This window comes from Alligator sinensis, unplaced genomic scaffold, assembly GCF_000455745.1.
Source record: "Alligator sinensis unplaced genomic scaffold, ASM45574v1 scaffold214_1, whole genome shotgun sequence".
Lineage (NCBI taxonomy): Eukaryota > Metazoa > Chordata > Crocodylia > Alligatoridae > Alligator > Alligator sinensis.
Window position 1 is genome coordinate 435,304 of NW_005842623.1, and position 16,692 is coordinate 451,995.

General features: G+C 40.3%; 1 protein-coding gene across 11 annotated transcripts in view; it reads left to right on the forward strand.

The window, feature by feature from the left end:
* CTBP1 (C-terminal binding protein 1) overlaps positions 1-11,323 on the forward strand; it is a 434,128-nt gene extending 422,805 nt beyond the window's left edge. For all 11 annotated transcript variants that reach the window (XM_006033348.3, XM_025215127.1, XM_025215124.1 and 8 more), the window contains 2 exons: positions 3,413-3,530; positions 10,256-11,323. In XM_006033348.3, coding sequence (XP_006033410.1) covers positions 3,413-3,530; positions 10,256-10,442 — 305 coding nt within the window. In that variant the 3' untranslated portion in view covers positions 10,443-11,323. The remainder of the gene's footprint in view (positions 1-3,412; positions 3,531-10,255) is intronic.
* The last annotated feature ends 5,369 nt before the right edge of the window (positions 11,324-16,692 follow it).

The window sequence follows — 16,692 nt, forward strand, 5'->3', positions numbered from 1 at the left end:
CTTTCCCTCTCTCTCTGTTATGGAAAAAAAAAATCTGTCAAGCCCTAAGTATGAAATGCTAATAAATAAAATGAGGCAAAGCGTGGGCTTTAGTTTGTATCCCGTGTAGCTGAAAATAAAAGGTAGCAGTCTGCATAAAATGAGTCACTAAGCACTAATGCCAGATCCTTAGTACATGGTCGTGATTTATCTCTGCATAACGCACCCTGAGTGCCCTTCAGTCAGTAGGCATCTAGTTCACCTGTGGGGTGGTTCAGTTGCAACACATTACTCTGCCTTAGAAAAAAGGCAAATGACAGCATTGTAAGTTAAGGAGACTGAATTTGTTCAGAACAGTTACAGGCTTTATCTCTGGGAAGGACGTGCAGACCACAACATTGTTCTTTAGACTGGCTGATCAGTCGGACAGCCTGTCTAGAGCAAATCTTTTTCAGGATGGGGATGCAATAGAAATCAGCAATATAGAGGAACAGGTGGTGTAGTGCTAAGGGTTCTGCACACAAGTCTACCTGAGACAGAATGACTTATTTCTCTAAAGCAGGCAAGTGGAATATCCAAGTAAGGAATCATTGCTTTATATTGAAGCTGTCATCTCTTCAAGCTTCTGCACACGGTTTGTAGTAAGACTAAATCAAGGCCAACATTAGGGAGGTGAGAAAGACGTTGAACTTTAATGAAACAAATGTAGGACAGATACAGGAAGTGTGGGATGAAACTTAATATGCAAAAGTCACAGGGGGAACAGAGCGGGGTTATAATTAGAAGAAGATGGACAATAAGTGAACGCATGCCTCAACAACGTGCATGCCATGTGAAGAACATGTTGTTTAAAAAGGGCAGGGGGAGGGTTAGTGTGGCTGTGCTTATATACAATGTGCAAAGTAATAAGTAAAGAAATGCACCAAACATTACATATAGGTGAATTTGAGAAGGCAAGAAATAAGAGTGACAAGGGAACACATTGCAGAATAAGTAGAAAATAAACACATTTCTTTAGGTACTAACTTTTGAAAGGAAATTCATGGAGCTTGGAGTAGCCCAGCAAAACAAAGACTAAGAATGGGTAGGAATAGATTGTTCTCTAAAAATACAGCAGGAAGTAAACACACAGCAGGGAAAAAAACTCTAAACTAATGAACAGTGTAGGCACACAGACAAAAGGGTATAAACTGGCCAAGAATAAATTTAGGCTAGAAATTAAAAGATGATTTCTAATCATCAAAGGAATGAGGCTCTAGTGCAGACTCGGTCAGAGAAATGGGAACCAATTACTTCAGTGGGAGCTACTCACACCCATGTATTTTATTGAGCAGCATTTCTCAACCTGAGGCTCGTGACCCAAAAGCAGGTTGCAAAAATATATGAAAGGGTCATAAACAGATTTAAAAAATGAATCAATAAACTTTAAAAATTGATTTTCCTTTCAAGGAGAAAAATGTGGGAAACCGTGGCTTTTCCCTTGCAGGCTGGCAGAACTCCAGTTGAGAACCACTGTTATAGAGGATGGGACAGTTGTATGGAAAGCAGTCAAGGCTAGAGCTGTGCAAAACTTCAGTCGCTGATTTGATTCAGCGGAGATTTGGCTCGATTCGGTGACCGAATCTCTGAATCCGATCTAATCAGGACCACTTTGAACTGAATCAGAACTCTCCGAATCAGTTCGGAGAGTTTCAGAAAGATTTGACGATTCGGACATAGGGACACAGCTTTAAATGTTTTTTCTACATACCTCAAGGTACCAGGTGGCTCCTGAATACTGAGATGGTGGGGCACATGAAGCGTCCCACAGGAGCATGGGGGGGGGGGTCCCCCAGCCTGCTCAGCGGCAGACCTGGAAGTGGACCAGAAGCACTTCCAGTCCACTTCTGGGTCTGCTGGAGAGCGTGCCCCCCCGCATCCCCCTGTCCCCCTGGCTTGGCAACTGGTGTCTCCTAGGTCTGGAGGGCACCCAGGATCCCCCTGCAGCCCATCATCGGGCTGGAGGAGGTGTGGGTGGGGGATCCCCATGCACTCAGCGGTGGACCCAGAAGTGCACCGGAAGTATGCAGGGTTCCCCACCCCCCGTGCTCCTGTGGGACGCTCCATCTGCCCCACCATTGCAGAGATCATGAGCCGTGCCTAGCATCTTGGGGTATGTAGAAAAAACGTTTAAAGCTGTGTCTGTGGCCAAATTGCTGGTTCTCCAAATTAGCATCGAATCTTCAGATTTGGATTCAGCCAAATCAAATCGGGACAGTGATCTGAATCAACTAATTGAATCACTGTCCCCGTTTCAGGCCGAATCCGAATCAAATATGGCCCATTTTGCACACCCCTAGTCAAGACCATCCCAAACACTGATGATGAAGAACTGGCCCAGCACTCCTTTCAAGTCAGATGACAGTCTTTCCATTCAGAAAGCAGGGTAGATATGAATCTTTATAGACTAATTAAATAAGATATATAGGTTGTCTTCAGAGAGCATTGCATGGGGCCCTAAAAGCTGAAGAATAATTGTAATTTGAAGGCTGCATGAAATCTAGGCTAGTAATTGTCAACCAGAGTGCCTTGAGATCCTTTCAAAGGTGCTGTGGGGTGCCACACAATGTTACTGCTGTTTGGTGTGCGAACATGATTCACAAGATCAACCCAGATAGGAGTGCATAGTGTCAAAAACATTCTGATGTGTTGTGGTTTGAGTTGTTTGCAACAGAAACGTTACTCTATTATTTTCTGTAGTCAAAGAAACAAGTGAAAATAAAGAGCTGACATGTTCTGAGGGATGCCTTGAGTCTAACCAATGATACCTTGAGTCTAATGAAGGGTGGCTTGCATCTGAAAAGGTTTAGGCAGACCACTGTTTAGGCAAAAATGCTCATGGAAAGGAGTCCATGGACATGTTTAAATTTTCCTTAGGATGGAAAGAGCTATATGAGGATTAAGAGATGCAAATGTTCTCTGTCTCATTAAGGAGCAGTAATGATGAGTGAATAAAACAGCTATGAGCAGAACTCCCATTGACTTCAAAAGGTTCTTGATTTCATCCTAGATTCTCAAAAGTGGTTACCTGGAGGAGAAGCCAGAAAGGAAAGCTTAGAAATAGAGAGACCAGTACTCTAATATGTAAGCTGATGAGCAACCAGTATATGAAAACCGATTTTAGCAGTTTGGAAAGTGTGAATTTCAAGATGATGTGGGTAAAACAGTGACAAGATTTATCAAGAAGCTGAATAGAGGAGAGAAAAGGAGAGAGCAACTGAACACGACTTGGAGTTCAAGAAGTGGTGACAGAGCCATGGCAAAGGGAACAATAAGTCTCTGATCTGAGCCCCAGTTTTTGTTTGAAAATTGCTAGGTTTACCGTCTAATATATTTTATTCTTTGTCATACCTGACAGATCCAGGTTTTATTTCATGCTTTATTTCCCACCTAGGTCGTATTCCAGACAGCCTGAAAAACTGTGTTAACAAAGATCATTTGACTGCAGCTACACATTGGGCCAGCATGGATCCAGGAGTTGTTCATCCAGAGCTTAATGGTGCTGCGTACAGGTAAGCATCTTTCAGTAGGAAAAGAATTAGGTCCTGCGCTCAGAGCAAAATATTCCAGTTTAAAGAAAAAAGTTCCCATTTAATAAATTGAATTGTTATGAAAATGTTTTCAGATTAGGCCTGAGTAGGTTGTTCTTATGACTATTACATTCATGAAAATAATTCTGTTTCATGATTGGCTGAAATCAGTCCTGGGATAAATCCATTTATCTACTTTTCTTCTGAAGTTAATAATGCCGGTATCAGAAACAATGCATATTGTATATGCAAATGGAACAATCCTGGTAGCCTCCAGTGACTTCAGTAAAAGCTAATGCTCATTTTGCTGAAAGTAATAATGTGGCAGTAAGTCACAGCAGAGTTGGAATAATAAGCTATTGCTAGCATCCCTCTTGAACTCAGCCATCTAAGGAAAATACAAATAGCTCACTAATGCACAAGTTGCAGTTGCTTATTGCTGTTATAAATATATTGGGAACAAATACCATCATAAGTGTATATTTATTCTTTTGTCTTGTCTTTTCTTTTTGTAGAGTTCCTTAAAAAGTTCTTGTTAGAATTGTTCAGTGTAGCCTTCCACTGTGAAAAGCAGTTCATAGTACTTAATAAAAGGAAGTAGGGTGAAGTTTATAACAGGCATACATTTCCACCACTTTAAAAGGGGGTGGGGAGTCGTCCCTTAAGAGTGCTGGTCCGTTTCCGTTGTTACGATATAACTCTTACGTCCATAAGGGTCAGTGGTATAAGGAACTAAATCTTTTTGATCTGCATTTTAAATGAAACCGACCAAGTTAAAACAGTTTTGCTCCTCGTATATCATTATAAGAGTAGAGGGTTGTAACCGTTTTATTGTAACAGCTTAACTGGTATAATTTGATACTGCTAAAATAGTTAAATCTGTCTATACCTGATCTTTAACCATTCTTTTTATTATATTTATTTATTTGTTATTTTATCTCCTGGATCTTTTTTTGCTGTTTCCCTTCATCCCAAATGTCCAAACAGCAGCTGTTCAGGTTTAGGCACCAACATCAGATGACTTGATTTTTTTAATGCAAATAGGAATTCTCCAGTTGTTGAGCTCCCAGTTCCAATTTTACACTATAAGTTGGGTTAAAATGACTGAGAGGGCAACAAACCAGCAATGAAAGGCAACATTTCCAGAAAGGAGATGGTTCAAAACCGCCACAATTCCTCCTTCAGTCCTTCACTTTCTTCTTCATCTTCCTATCTTCTTCACTTGGGTTCCTTGTTTTCTTTCTCTGTTTCCAGAGAGTAAGGATATTTTTGTTTGCTTCACTGACAAGTTAAGTGCAGATGTAACTGTACTCACTGTGACTGTATCTACACATTCAATTAATGCGACATGATAAACTCCAGAACAGTTTGTGCCAGTCAACTGCTCCTGGGTGCAGTGTCTACATGTGTGTCTGGGACAGCAGTGGTTTGAGCCGGGTGGAGCAGCCCTGGGCTGGCAACAGGCTCAGAAGGTCAGCTCTGGGCTCTGGGTGGCAGCGCCAGACAGTAGAGGGGCTGGCTGTGGCACAAGAGTGCCAAAACTGCAGTTGTGGCTAGGGGGCAAGCAGGCCCTGCACTTTAGCACCCTTATGCCCCAGCTAGCCCCTGTCACCATCTACACTGGCATTTTGCTGCACTTAATTATTCTGCCATAAGATAATACTGTCCCTGATGGTACTTGCTCCGACACATGTGTAGACTGTGACACTTTACTGCAGAGCTATTTAATCAACTGCACAGTAAAACACACGTGTGGATGCACCCAGTGAGTAGTTCTTTTGGCTTCAGTTGGGATTGCGACGCACATGGTAAAGCACATGATTAAAATTTTATAGGACATGAGTTTTATTATATATTGAAGTGGAGCCATATAAGCAGAGAGCACAAAACACCCTTTTTATGGTTTGCTTTTGTCAAAACACTTAGTTAAATATCAAAAATACTATTGGGAATAGGAAAATGAGACATGCTTACATTCATTTAAAAAACCCCAGTAAAACTGTAAAACTTTTACAACTGCACTTCCTAGTTTCAAAGGAAAATTTAGAACGATTCCTTATATAGAAAAAGCTTTGCATTTAGTTAAGCTGTGTTAAATTTAGTAGTGAGGGCAATACTACTTGATGATTAATGAGCACAAAGTACCCTGCGAGTCCTTAATTTGGCAGAGGGATTCTGAAATAACTTGATAAATTGTGTCTTTACAAACCAATGAACAATCTTTTTTTTAAAGAAAGGCCCCTGGGAGCAATTGCTGTAGTGGTTCTGGTGATACAGAATATATAAATTTGAAGCTGGTTTTTTATGAAAGAATGAATTTCAATAACCATACTTGCTAGTGTTAAGTTCCATTGTGCCTTCAACCCAGAAGTTGAATTGATTGTTTGAAACAAATATTTCTGTCTTATCTTCTTTTCCCAAAATGAGATTATCATTCTGCCTGTTGAGTTAAGCCTTTCACGAGAAGCATGATGTTTCAGATGTGCTAATAGCCATATTATCTTCATGTAATTGTATCAGCAGATAGGAACTGGGATGATCATTTATACGTCAAAAATGCAAATAGATCTTTTGACGTATTAAAACTAACGAGAATATTTAATCCTGGATATATCATTATTTGAGTTGTGATAAGGGACTGAACTCTTAAGTGAATCAAGTGTGTTGTAATAAGAGGCAGCGAAGAACATTCAGCAATCAGCAGCTGAACATAACCCAGATCAAATGGCTTTTGAAAATGAGGAAATCCTGCAGAAAAGAAAACTGTTTGCTAAACAAGGACAGGCAGTCTGTTAAAGAGGTCAAACAAACAGGACCTCTTCCAGGGGTAAAGATTAATGGTGATCCTGAGAAAGAACTTATTTGCAATAGTCTGGGGGCAAAGCAGAAGCAGCATCTATTACTTGTGTGTTATTGTTGTGTTTTCATTATCGGACTTCTTACTAGATAGTGTACTACTGCTTTCTTTGTCAGAGTATGGGATATAGCCATGTACATAGTCATGGAAACAAGACACAAATATTGTGCGGTTTACAGGGATAGCAGTGTCTTTTTGTCTTCTACCAGATGCCGATGGTGAACAGCACATGCACATTTAAATATTATTAATGTAATCTATTCTGGAATCAATTAGAGAGTAGTGTGCTGAGCTCTTCCATTATTGATTTATCTATCTGCAATCCAAGAAAACAGTTTATACTTAACTTATAAGCCTTTGGGACAGAGACAGATGTGTGTTATATTTGTGCAGCACCTATCACAATGGCACTGGGACTAGGTAGTATTGCAATATAGACGATGGAGAAGATTACACTAAAACTTGTTTAACAGTTGTCTTATCCCCTGACCCTCTGCACTGGGAGCATCTTTTGTAAAGTAGGAAGAGCAGAATGGGAAATGTAAGATAAAAGCTGCATCTCAAATTCAGCTTGAGCAGATAGATTAGTTTGTGACACAGACATTATCCGGGTAGTCGTTGGGATTATTGCTCCTGGCAGAGAAGGACTGGAAGAGGGCCTGGCATTCTGAAGGATGGAGCATCAGCTGGTTAACAGTATAAGGGAGTGGGAAACAGCAAAGCAATGGGAGGCTGCCAGTGCTTGGGAGTGTATAAAAGCTGCTGAATTTACATTGCCTGGTTTCAAAGATAAGGTTACTTATGAGATTAGAAAAACACTGATACAGTAGTAGCAGGGAAAATACAATATTGAAGTAACTGGAGATGGAGTTTACCAAAACTGTATGGCAAAATACAGTGGAAACTAGGGATGCTTTCAGTGAGGAAACTACCACCCCGACAATGAGGCATGCCGTTGAGATTTTGGCTCACGCAATGCATCATTTGATTTCAGGACAAATCATAATTGTATGATGCTTGGATGCCATTTTAGATTAATGAGAAATATTTGGGATGAAGAGGCAATGGATCTGCAGGTCAAGATTAGTATCACAGCTCTACAATGATTAGGGGTTCCTGGGCCAGCACTGAAAGGAATAACTTTCTTGAAGTAATACGGGTCTTGTCTACGCAAGTTGACTTTCCGACGCGGTCAGAACATGACTGTGATCGGCAGATGCTTCTCCCCTAGAACGTATCTGGGTTAAAAGGGAAAGGCTGCCTGCCAGGACATTCTCTCTGGGAGAAACCCTGTGATTTATTTTTGCCCTGATTCATCAAGCATAAATGTATTGACACACAGGTCACACTGCTGGGCCCAGGTGTTTCCAGGAGCAGATTGATGGAGGTGATGGTTGGAAGCTGTGAATTCTTTCTCTTGGAAGAGGCTGCTATGCTGTGTCTTTTCCGACGCTATACCAGGTCTTTTAAACTGAGGATTTTTGCCTTCATGGTGTTTGCTTGAAATTTTGTACAGAATACGTGCAGGAATGGATGAACCAGTTTCAAAATCAAATTTGAATAAACAAAACCATACCCTATCACATTCTCAGGAATTGAAGCCAATTTGGTTAATAAGATTCAAATTATACTACTGAAACTCACAACTAATTTCATTAGCAATTGCAAAGTAATTCCAGAAAAACTCTCCGGAGGAGCAGTTTACACCGGAAATTTTGTAAATTGATACTTGTAAAGTTTCTTTGGAGGCACCTGGTGTGTGTATGTTTAGGGGGATGAATGTCACAACCTATAGATACTGTGATTCCCCTCAAGATACAAATATCCAACCCCTCAGGGTGACCAGGGTAATATCAAATTCCCAGGTCTGCCTTTTGATACCAGAAAGCCAGGCCAGGTTCCCATTGCATTATGCTTGTGATGGAGAGCTTCCATGTGTTTCAGGTTATGGAAGGAGAAAAGCTGTTTTCATGTAATCTTTTGTTTCCTCTACAAGTTCTCTGGATGCTGGAGATTTTTTCCACCCTGACATTCACTGCACTTAAGCAGGTTTAGAGGGGGAAGCAACACAAAAGTTTCAGAAAAGCTAATTGGAGTGCGGTGAAATGCCCATGGCATTCGGTTTGGAATTCTCTAACGACTTGGACATCAACGACAGAGTTTTGGATGCCGGTTCAAAAAGTTTCAATAGGCTGCAATTGCAATTGCTGCCATTTAAGCTTAAATGAATAATAGGGTATCAAATGCCACAGTGAGTAAATAACAGCCCTAAATGTTTAGACTTTTAAAATGAATAAACACTCTCTTAAAAGTCTTGGATAAAGAGAACACCAGTTTAAGGAAAGAAGAAATAAGTGCATGTTTTTGAGGGAGTGGGAGAGTGAGTCAAAGGATGAAATAAGTGGCTAGAATTAGATAACCCTGAAGGTGAACTGTAGGTACTTGGCTGAAGATAGAAACATTTTTGTAAGAAACACAAAAGAGGATAAAACATGCAATTGTTGTTTAAATGTAGCAAGCGCTAATTAAGTTACGCCCTCAGAATGCAGAAATTATGAGCCGGAGGTTTTCCTGTTTTCTTTACCTTTAACATCACAGCCACTGTGAAACCAGCATGAAGCAGTTAGTCTCTTCTGAACCCCCAAAAACTTAGACTTGGATGCTTGATGAAAGAAAGAGTAGCCAAAATGATGGACTGCATAATTCTGCATTTGTGCTCCTCCTTCTCCTGTTCCTTCCAGTTTGCCACAGGCACCTGCCTTTTTAAAGGCAAGAACTATGGCAAGGTTGAAGTGCAACAAATGTGTGGGTCTGATTTTTTTCCAGTTTTAGACTAAAATTTGCAGTGCTACAGCTGCACCCTTAGCTGTCAATGCTTTTGAAAAATGTTTGCTTTTGGAGATGTAATTTTTTTCAGATTTGCAGTGTCTTAAAACCAAGGCCCCTGATAGACATTACATTTAAGGCTAGATTATCTGGTTAATGTTCAATCAGTTAATGGAGTGATAAACCAAGGAATGAGCCACAAAGTTACCCAACAAGGTATGTGTAATGACTTTGTGCTAGTTCTTACTACAGCTTTTAATTGCACATGTGGCCAGCGACCAGCCTCTGTATTGCACTGGAGCCTTTCAAGACTCCCATTTGCTCTGGAGGCCCCTCAGCTGATTGGATCTGTCCGACAGGGGCACACCATGCGCTCCAATGTCTGGACACCCCACTCAGCTGATCAGGGTTTCCAGCTGGGGAAGTGTACGCTTCCCACTGGCAATATGGCACAATGGGATCTGCTGCAGGATCCCACAGTCACACCTTCCCCCATGCATATGTGGCATGGCAGGAAGTGTAAGTATTGAGATCCCACATTAGATCCCATCGTGCCTACACTTTAACATCTGTCGGGGGCCCAACTCACAATTTCAGAACTACACAAGAAACAAAAATCATTTGATTAGCTTTGGCCTAAAAGGGGAAATTCAGAAAAGTCATGTGGCGGGAAACAAAGGATTTAGACTCCCAGTAAAGTCATCAGTGAATTAGTTAATTCAGGTTTTAACTTCAGAGATATAAACGACTTTCAGTTTCCGTTCCTGTTGTTCATTGTCATTTAGGCTGCCAGAGGAACTAACAAATCTGGCATCCGAAGGAATTAGCAAATCCCTGTATCTAATTTAGTTAAGTACAGCAGCAATTGCATTATTGCATGGTCGGTGTCATCTTGAGACTTACAGACACCTCTGGTTCTGCAAATGCAACAAAAACCTTTGCAATTCTCTTTGCAGGAGCCCAGGTGGACTTTCCTATCAGCCGTCTCTGGGTTTTAATGAACGTTCTCACTTTCCTCTCTTAGCAGGTATCCTCCTGGTGTTGTAAGCGTGGCTCCCACTGGCATACCTACCGCAGTAGAAGGAATAGTCCCTAACCCCATGTCTTTATCACACGGCCTCCCTGCTGTTGCTCACCCGCCCCATGCTCCTTCCCCCGGCCAAACAGTCAAACCAGAAGCTGATAGAGACCACCCAAGTGACCAATTGTAGCCTAAGAAAACAGCATTCCCAGCATTGGAGATTTCAACTTCAGAGAGAGCGTGTGGAAAAAATCTGGATTTTGAATAAAGGCAAAAAACCATGAACTTACAGGAGGAGACGATTATTGTTTTAGAAACTGGTCCAATATACAGTATAAAAGGAAAAGGTGGGAGTCAAAAACGAAGATTTGGAAACTTTTTTTCCTCCGTATAAATTGTAGTTTGTCCCTGTCCAGTGGACTGATTCACTGTTTCTGTGTCCTATGGGTTCTTTGTTAAGCAAGAAAAGTTAGTAGTTAATTATATCATGAATGTACTTGTCTGTGTACAGTTTTTAGAACATTAAAAAGGGTTTGTTTGCTTAGCTGTCAACAAGAAAAAAAACCATAAGGGAGGCATTCAGCAAACCAATTTTGAGATTAAAAATCCTTTCTTTTATATGTTAAAACATGCCCAAAAATGAGGCAGTTGGCAAACTTCTCAGGACAATAAATTTTGCCCATTTTTCTTTCTACACCACACAGTGCATTGTTTTTTCTACCTGCTTGTCTTATTTTTTAGAATAATTTAGTAAACAAAAGAGAAACAGTTTCTCCTAATTTTGGCATAAATTCCCTTATTTCAAAATGAAGACAACATTGCAAAGAGATTTTGAGGAAAATAAAGGTTTTGTATAAACGAGCATTGTGCTTTTTGTCACCAGTTAAAGTATATATTATTGGTGGTATGCGAAAAAGGCACTAGACTACTGAAAAGTAGCAGCATTTCATTGCCTACATTGATTCCTTCCTGGTAATGTGGTAGGCTAGCAATATTTTTGGTTAAAATCATGTTTGTGACTGTAACCATTTGTATGGATTATTTTAAAGAAATAAAAATCCCAGACAAAGATCATATGTGTAAAATTTTTATTTCTAGTAACTGTTTATTCAACTTTTATTAGGTTTCTTAGCTGTAATTTTTAAAAAGATGCTGTCAAGTATTTCATTTCTAGCTTTACTTTGCTCTCCATTGTTTGTAATACCCTCTTGGAAGCTTGAACAATAAAAATTCTTTCCATACCATTTTTTTCCTTTCCATTTCATAAATGTTGATCTTTTTCCTGTGTTTCTAATGGAGTTTGAAATTAAAATGGCTTTTGATTTACTTTCTCATGTGTGCACCAGCATCATCAGCTATATTATGGTAACAATATTTATGCTGCTGTTGCAGAGAGGATAGGGGGGCACAGGAGTAACAAAAGAATAATAATAAACTTCTTTTGTGGAAGTCCTGCATACGCAGTGTCTATTGTTTTATGTTCCTTTATGATGCTGGACTGGTGGTCGGACTAAATGGTATTTAATGCCCGGTGCACGTTCCCTCGATTGTTCTAAGGTTTGTTCTTTGATTTTGTTGTCAGATATTTTTTTGTTTCGTTTTAGCAGCTGGAGGAGACTAATGTTTGGAGTGATTGGCCTTTCCAACCACATATCTGCCTTTTTGGCCCACTTATGGCACCTCCGTAGCCAATCAGTTGTGAATCGCTGCCTTAGAGAAAATCAGTAGTCTGGAAGTAGTAAAAATCTGGCCCTGGTGAAGTCAATGGGCACTTTTAATTCATGCTTTGGGGGTGGGGTGGGGGGTGGCACTTTAATTAGACTCCTCCCGGAGCTGCTCTAATTAACCGAGCTTTATTTCCAGCACCCCTGCCAGCATTTTGAAGCGCGCGGATGCTGATGCACGAGGTGCAGGAGGCTGCCGGTGCGTGGTAATTGCCACATTCCAGCAGACTCAATTAATCGAGTCTGCTTCGATGTGCTGTAATTACAGCACGTCAGAGCAGCCTCCGTGCTCGTGTACAGGCACCCGATGTAATTTTTGTTTAATTCAGTAGAACCAGATATCAACCAAAAAGCTTTTGTGGTAATACAAGCTCATTTTCGTCCCCTAACAAAAAATATAGCGACAATGGTCCATGTTGCAACAAAGGCCATTTCTGTTAGCTTCATGGCTAGGAGCTTGCAGGCAACTCCACAAGGCCTTGTGAGATATGGGTAGGATTTAAATCCCAGATTCCAGTGGCCATTCATGCTTAGGAGGAATCTTTGTAAAACTGAACATGGTTTTTTATTTTTTTACATGCAAATAAAACAAATATTTAACTTTTTAGGCGAGGAAATCACAGGCCCATTCAGTGCAATGGCCTTGGGTCATATTCCCCAGTGGACATGTATTTTGATACAGCTTAGCTCAGCAAAGCCTTTTGTTTCCAGGAAGTCAATAAATGGATAAACTAAAAAGGAAATGAAAGGAATAATATCTACAGCAAACAGTTCTGAAAAGAGAGAGATAAAGGCTGTAGCGCCGCAAATATGCACATTTAACATCAAGCATTCATGTTGCCGGATTGATTTTGTTGGGACTAGTCACTCACGTGTTTTAACTTGGGTTTGTGCAAAAGTGTTTTCAGGTTTGGAACCTAAATCATTCCACTGATGCATGCGGTAGGCAAGACTTTCATATGAAACGTTTGTTCCTTTGATACAGATATTTGCTGACCTGATATTTTTAATAAATCTGTCAAGTCATAGCTGATAAGAGAATAGCACATGTAGCACCTGCATTTAAGAAGAGGGAAAAAAAGGGACCCAGGAAACTACAGCCCTGTTAGCCTGACGGCAACAGCATACAAGCCTTTAGAAAATATTTTGAAAGAAAAAATAATTAGGCATGAAGATAAATGGAAAATGAGAAAACATGCCATATGGGTTTACCAAAGGTAGGTTGTAACAGGTTAACCTGATACAGATCATTGATAGGAGACCCGATTTTGCACTTAAAGGTACTATGGTTTCTCTCATCTATCTGGATTTCAGTGAAATGTTTAAAAGCTCCACATGGGAAATCATTACTTCCGCTAGAGAATATGGCAGTTAGTAAAAGACTTGCAAGGTGGAAAAGGAACTTGCTAGAGGGCAATGGGTAATGTTGGAAAGGAAAGCATCAGATGACTATAAGGATATTGTTAGCGTAGGTCCTCAAGAATTGGCCCTGGGAACTGGTTTTGTTTAATCTTTTCATTGGTGACCTTTGCCCAAATGGGAAGTTTGCTGAAATGGCAAAGTGGGGAGCAACTGTCAATACAGATAAGGATTTGGGGTACCATAGAAAAAAGTATTGGATGATCCTGAGGACTAGAATAGTAGTAATGAGATGAAATTCAGTGGCAAAATTCAAGGTCGTGCACTTGGGAACAAAAGACAATTTGACAGAAACAACCCAGGAGGAGGAGCTCAGTGTAGTTATGCATCACTAGACAACTATGAGCTGCCAATGTGATGAAGGCAAGTTTAAACCAGAGTGTACAAGGAGCTGTATTTCCAGTAGAGCAGGGGTTCTCACCCTTTCTAGACACAAGAACCCCTTGGAAAAAGCTGGCTCTTGGCTTTCACTCATTTTTTGAAACATAACAGAGAAGTCTTTTGTTGCAAAGGCCTTGGAACGGCCACCACAAGCCAGGATGTCGTTGACACTAGAGAGCCCTCCTTGAAATCTCTGGGTTTGTCTTGTAAATCGTGTAGATGTTTGTCTTGCACGTCACCTGTAAAAGGATCTCAAGGCACACCAGGGGGTCATAGCCTTGTTGAGAGTCGCTGCAATAGAGAGTTTAAAAAAGATGAGGGTGTTTTTATACTGGTCAGCTTTACCTGGAATCCCACGGACAATTCTGGTTCCTATGTTCAAGAAAGATAAATGGGAAGGGATATGGAAAAGAACTAATAGGATGATCAGGGCACTGGAGAGATTTATCTTAAAAGAGGAGATTAAAAGAGCTTGGCTTATGTAGGCTAGCAAAAAAAAAGGCTGAGAGGAGATTTGCTTACTGACTACATATATGGCATGGGTAAAGGCTGAGAGGGGAGATACCTATTTAGGCTAATGGCAGTGTTAACATAATTAACAGGGATAAACTGATAATTGAATATGTTTTGACTGCAAAGTAGAAGGGTCCTTAAAAAAACCCAAACCCTACCTACTTTAAGATGGAGTAGTATTACTCCCGGCTTCTGTTCCTATGTTCTTCTTATGTTCCTAATTTAGCTTTTCCTTGAATTGTAAATTCACTCCCTCAAGACACCTGGATTTTATTTTTTTTACTTTTCTTTTAATGAGCTAATTCTTGTTCCTCATCGCATACAAAGGATACATACCTGTTACCAACGTCCGTGTGTCACTCCCAAGCTCACAGTCTGAAGGTCCCGATGAGGAAAATCCTTGCCTCACATCATGAACTAACTTCAGACTTCCTTTTCTTGAGCAAAGTTGTGGGGAAAGTATTTTTATTTTCTGGCCCTGCACTGCCTCCCTCAATGATTGAGGTTGGCTTGCCATATAAACAGGCTTGCCCAAGTCAGAGTGCTTAACTGCCTTATGCTTGGCTTTTGATTAAAACAAACAAACAGTAACAACCTCTGTCTTTTCCTCTTGTTTAACCTCAATGGATATTTAAATAATATCAATCACTCTGCTGGAAGAGGAAGAAAGTGCTGCCAGTCAACCCTCCTACGCAGTTGACTCCGACCGCTCTAGCCTTTCCAAGATTCGGAAATGCAGGCACAGATTTTAATGGGAAGCTTAGATCATTTCGGCTGTGGAAGAATGTAGATTTAAGCCATTTTAAAGGGGGAAGTGAAACTTGCCACTTGGAAGCATGCATCACGGTTATGTTTGCCCGCTCCTATACCAGGATATGTCATCGAAACCACTGCAATTTAATCCTGAATAAAACAGATTTAAAGTTGCAACGGTCTAGCTGCTCTTACACCAGTACAGGAGGAGATAGCATAGCACATTATACCAGTTCAGTTTACTACAGATAGACCTCTTATGTCTGTCCACTTCCTTAGCCTGGTCTTCTGTATATCATAAGCTATACAAATGTACCCAGTTAATCCTGCAGTGTGCTCGACTAAAACATGTTTTCTAGTTTTGATCCAAAAAGGGCAACTGATTTAAAAAATAAAAATAAAAAAAAATCCACCACTTCCCTTGGTAGTTTTTTTTTCAAATGTTTCATCACCCTTGCTGCTAAAAAAACTGCTTTACATAATTTGACTGTCTGGCTTTAACTTCCAGATATTACTTCTTGTTATGTCCTTCCCTGCTAGATTAAGGAGACCTCTGGTACCTAATATTTTTTGATGGATTCACAGATTTTAAAGCTAAAAAGGGCCCCTTAGATCATCTACTGTGTCCTTCTGTATATAGCAAATTAAATTTCACTCCCCTATGGAGCCAACTATCTGGTGTTTGACTAAAATACACTGTTTGATAAGCCCAACCACTCTCAATTATTTTCCTTATGTGAATATGCTTCTCCACCATAATTGAGTCACCTTTCAGCGGCTCTGTATTTTTACCTAATGCATCATATCAAATATCTTTTCTGCTCTGCTGTGTCCTTTATCTGTGACCTTCTACTTCCTCCCTTTGGAACATCTTGATTCTAGGTTGAACTGTGGTTATTGCTTACAAATTAGACCCTACACTTTCTTGACTTATTTTCTGATATCTTTATCATCTTCCTGCCTTTACCAGCTTGCTTATTGTGCTGGTAAACCATTATTTTCTGCCAAGCCACAAATGCTACAAAAGCTTAGTTAAAAGCATTTCTTGTCCTGTGAGTCTGATTCCATTATCACTTAGGCTCTGCTACTGCTCAACACTTCAGCATATACCTTAACCCCATTAACTTAAAGTTAAGCATGTGCTTAAGTACCAGAAGTAGTGGTGTTCTTGACATACTTTTTCTTACTCTCACTTAATTATGCATCTGCCTATCACAACCTATACCATATTAACAGAATTCATTCTTACCTTGACCCTGCTGTGCCTTTCTTCAATCATTTTGTGCCTCAGTTATTGCAATTCTCGCTCTTTTACAGTATTCTTAAATTATTTCTCTCTAATTTTCAGGAGATCTGGAATGTAGCACTCGGAGTACCTTCTTTCATTACAAAGTATGACCACAGGTCATCCTTGTCTTTCATCACATTCATTGTTTCTATCCATCTCAGTGTAGACCTCCTGGACCTCTCCTCCTTTTCCTGACTCTGTTGCTTAATTATTCTCAGATCTCATATTCAGTGTCTCTCCTCCAATATCTGCTCTCCCCTCTGCAGCCAACTAGCCTGGAATTTCCCCTCCCAACTTCCTGCATTACAGAACTAGGTTTCTTTAAACCCAGTCTGAAAACTGTCTTTACCTTTACATTCCTG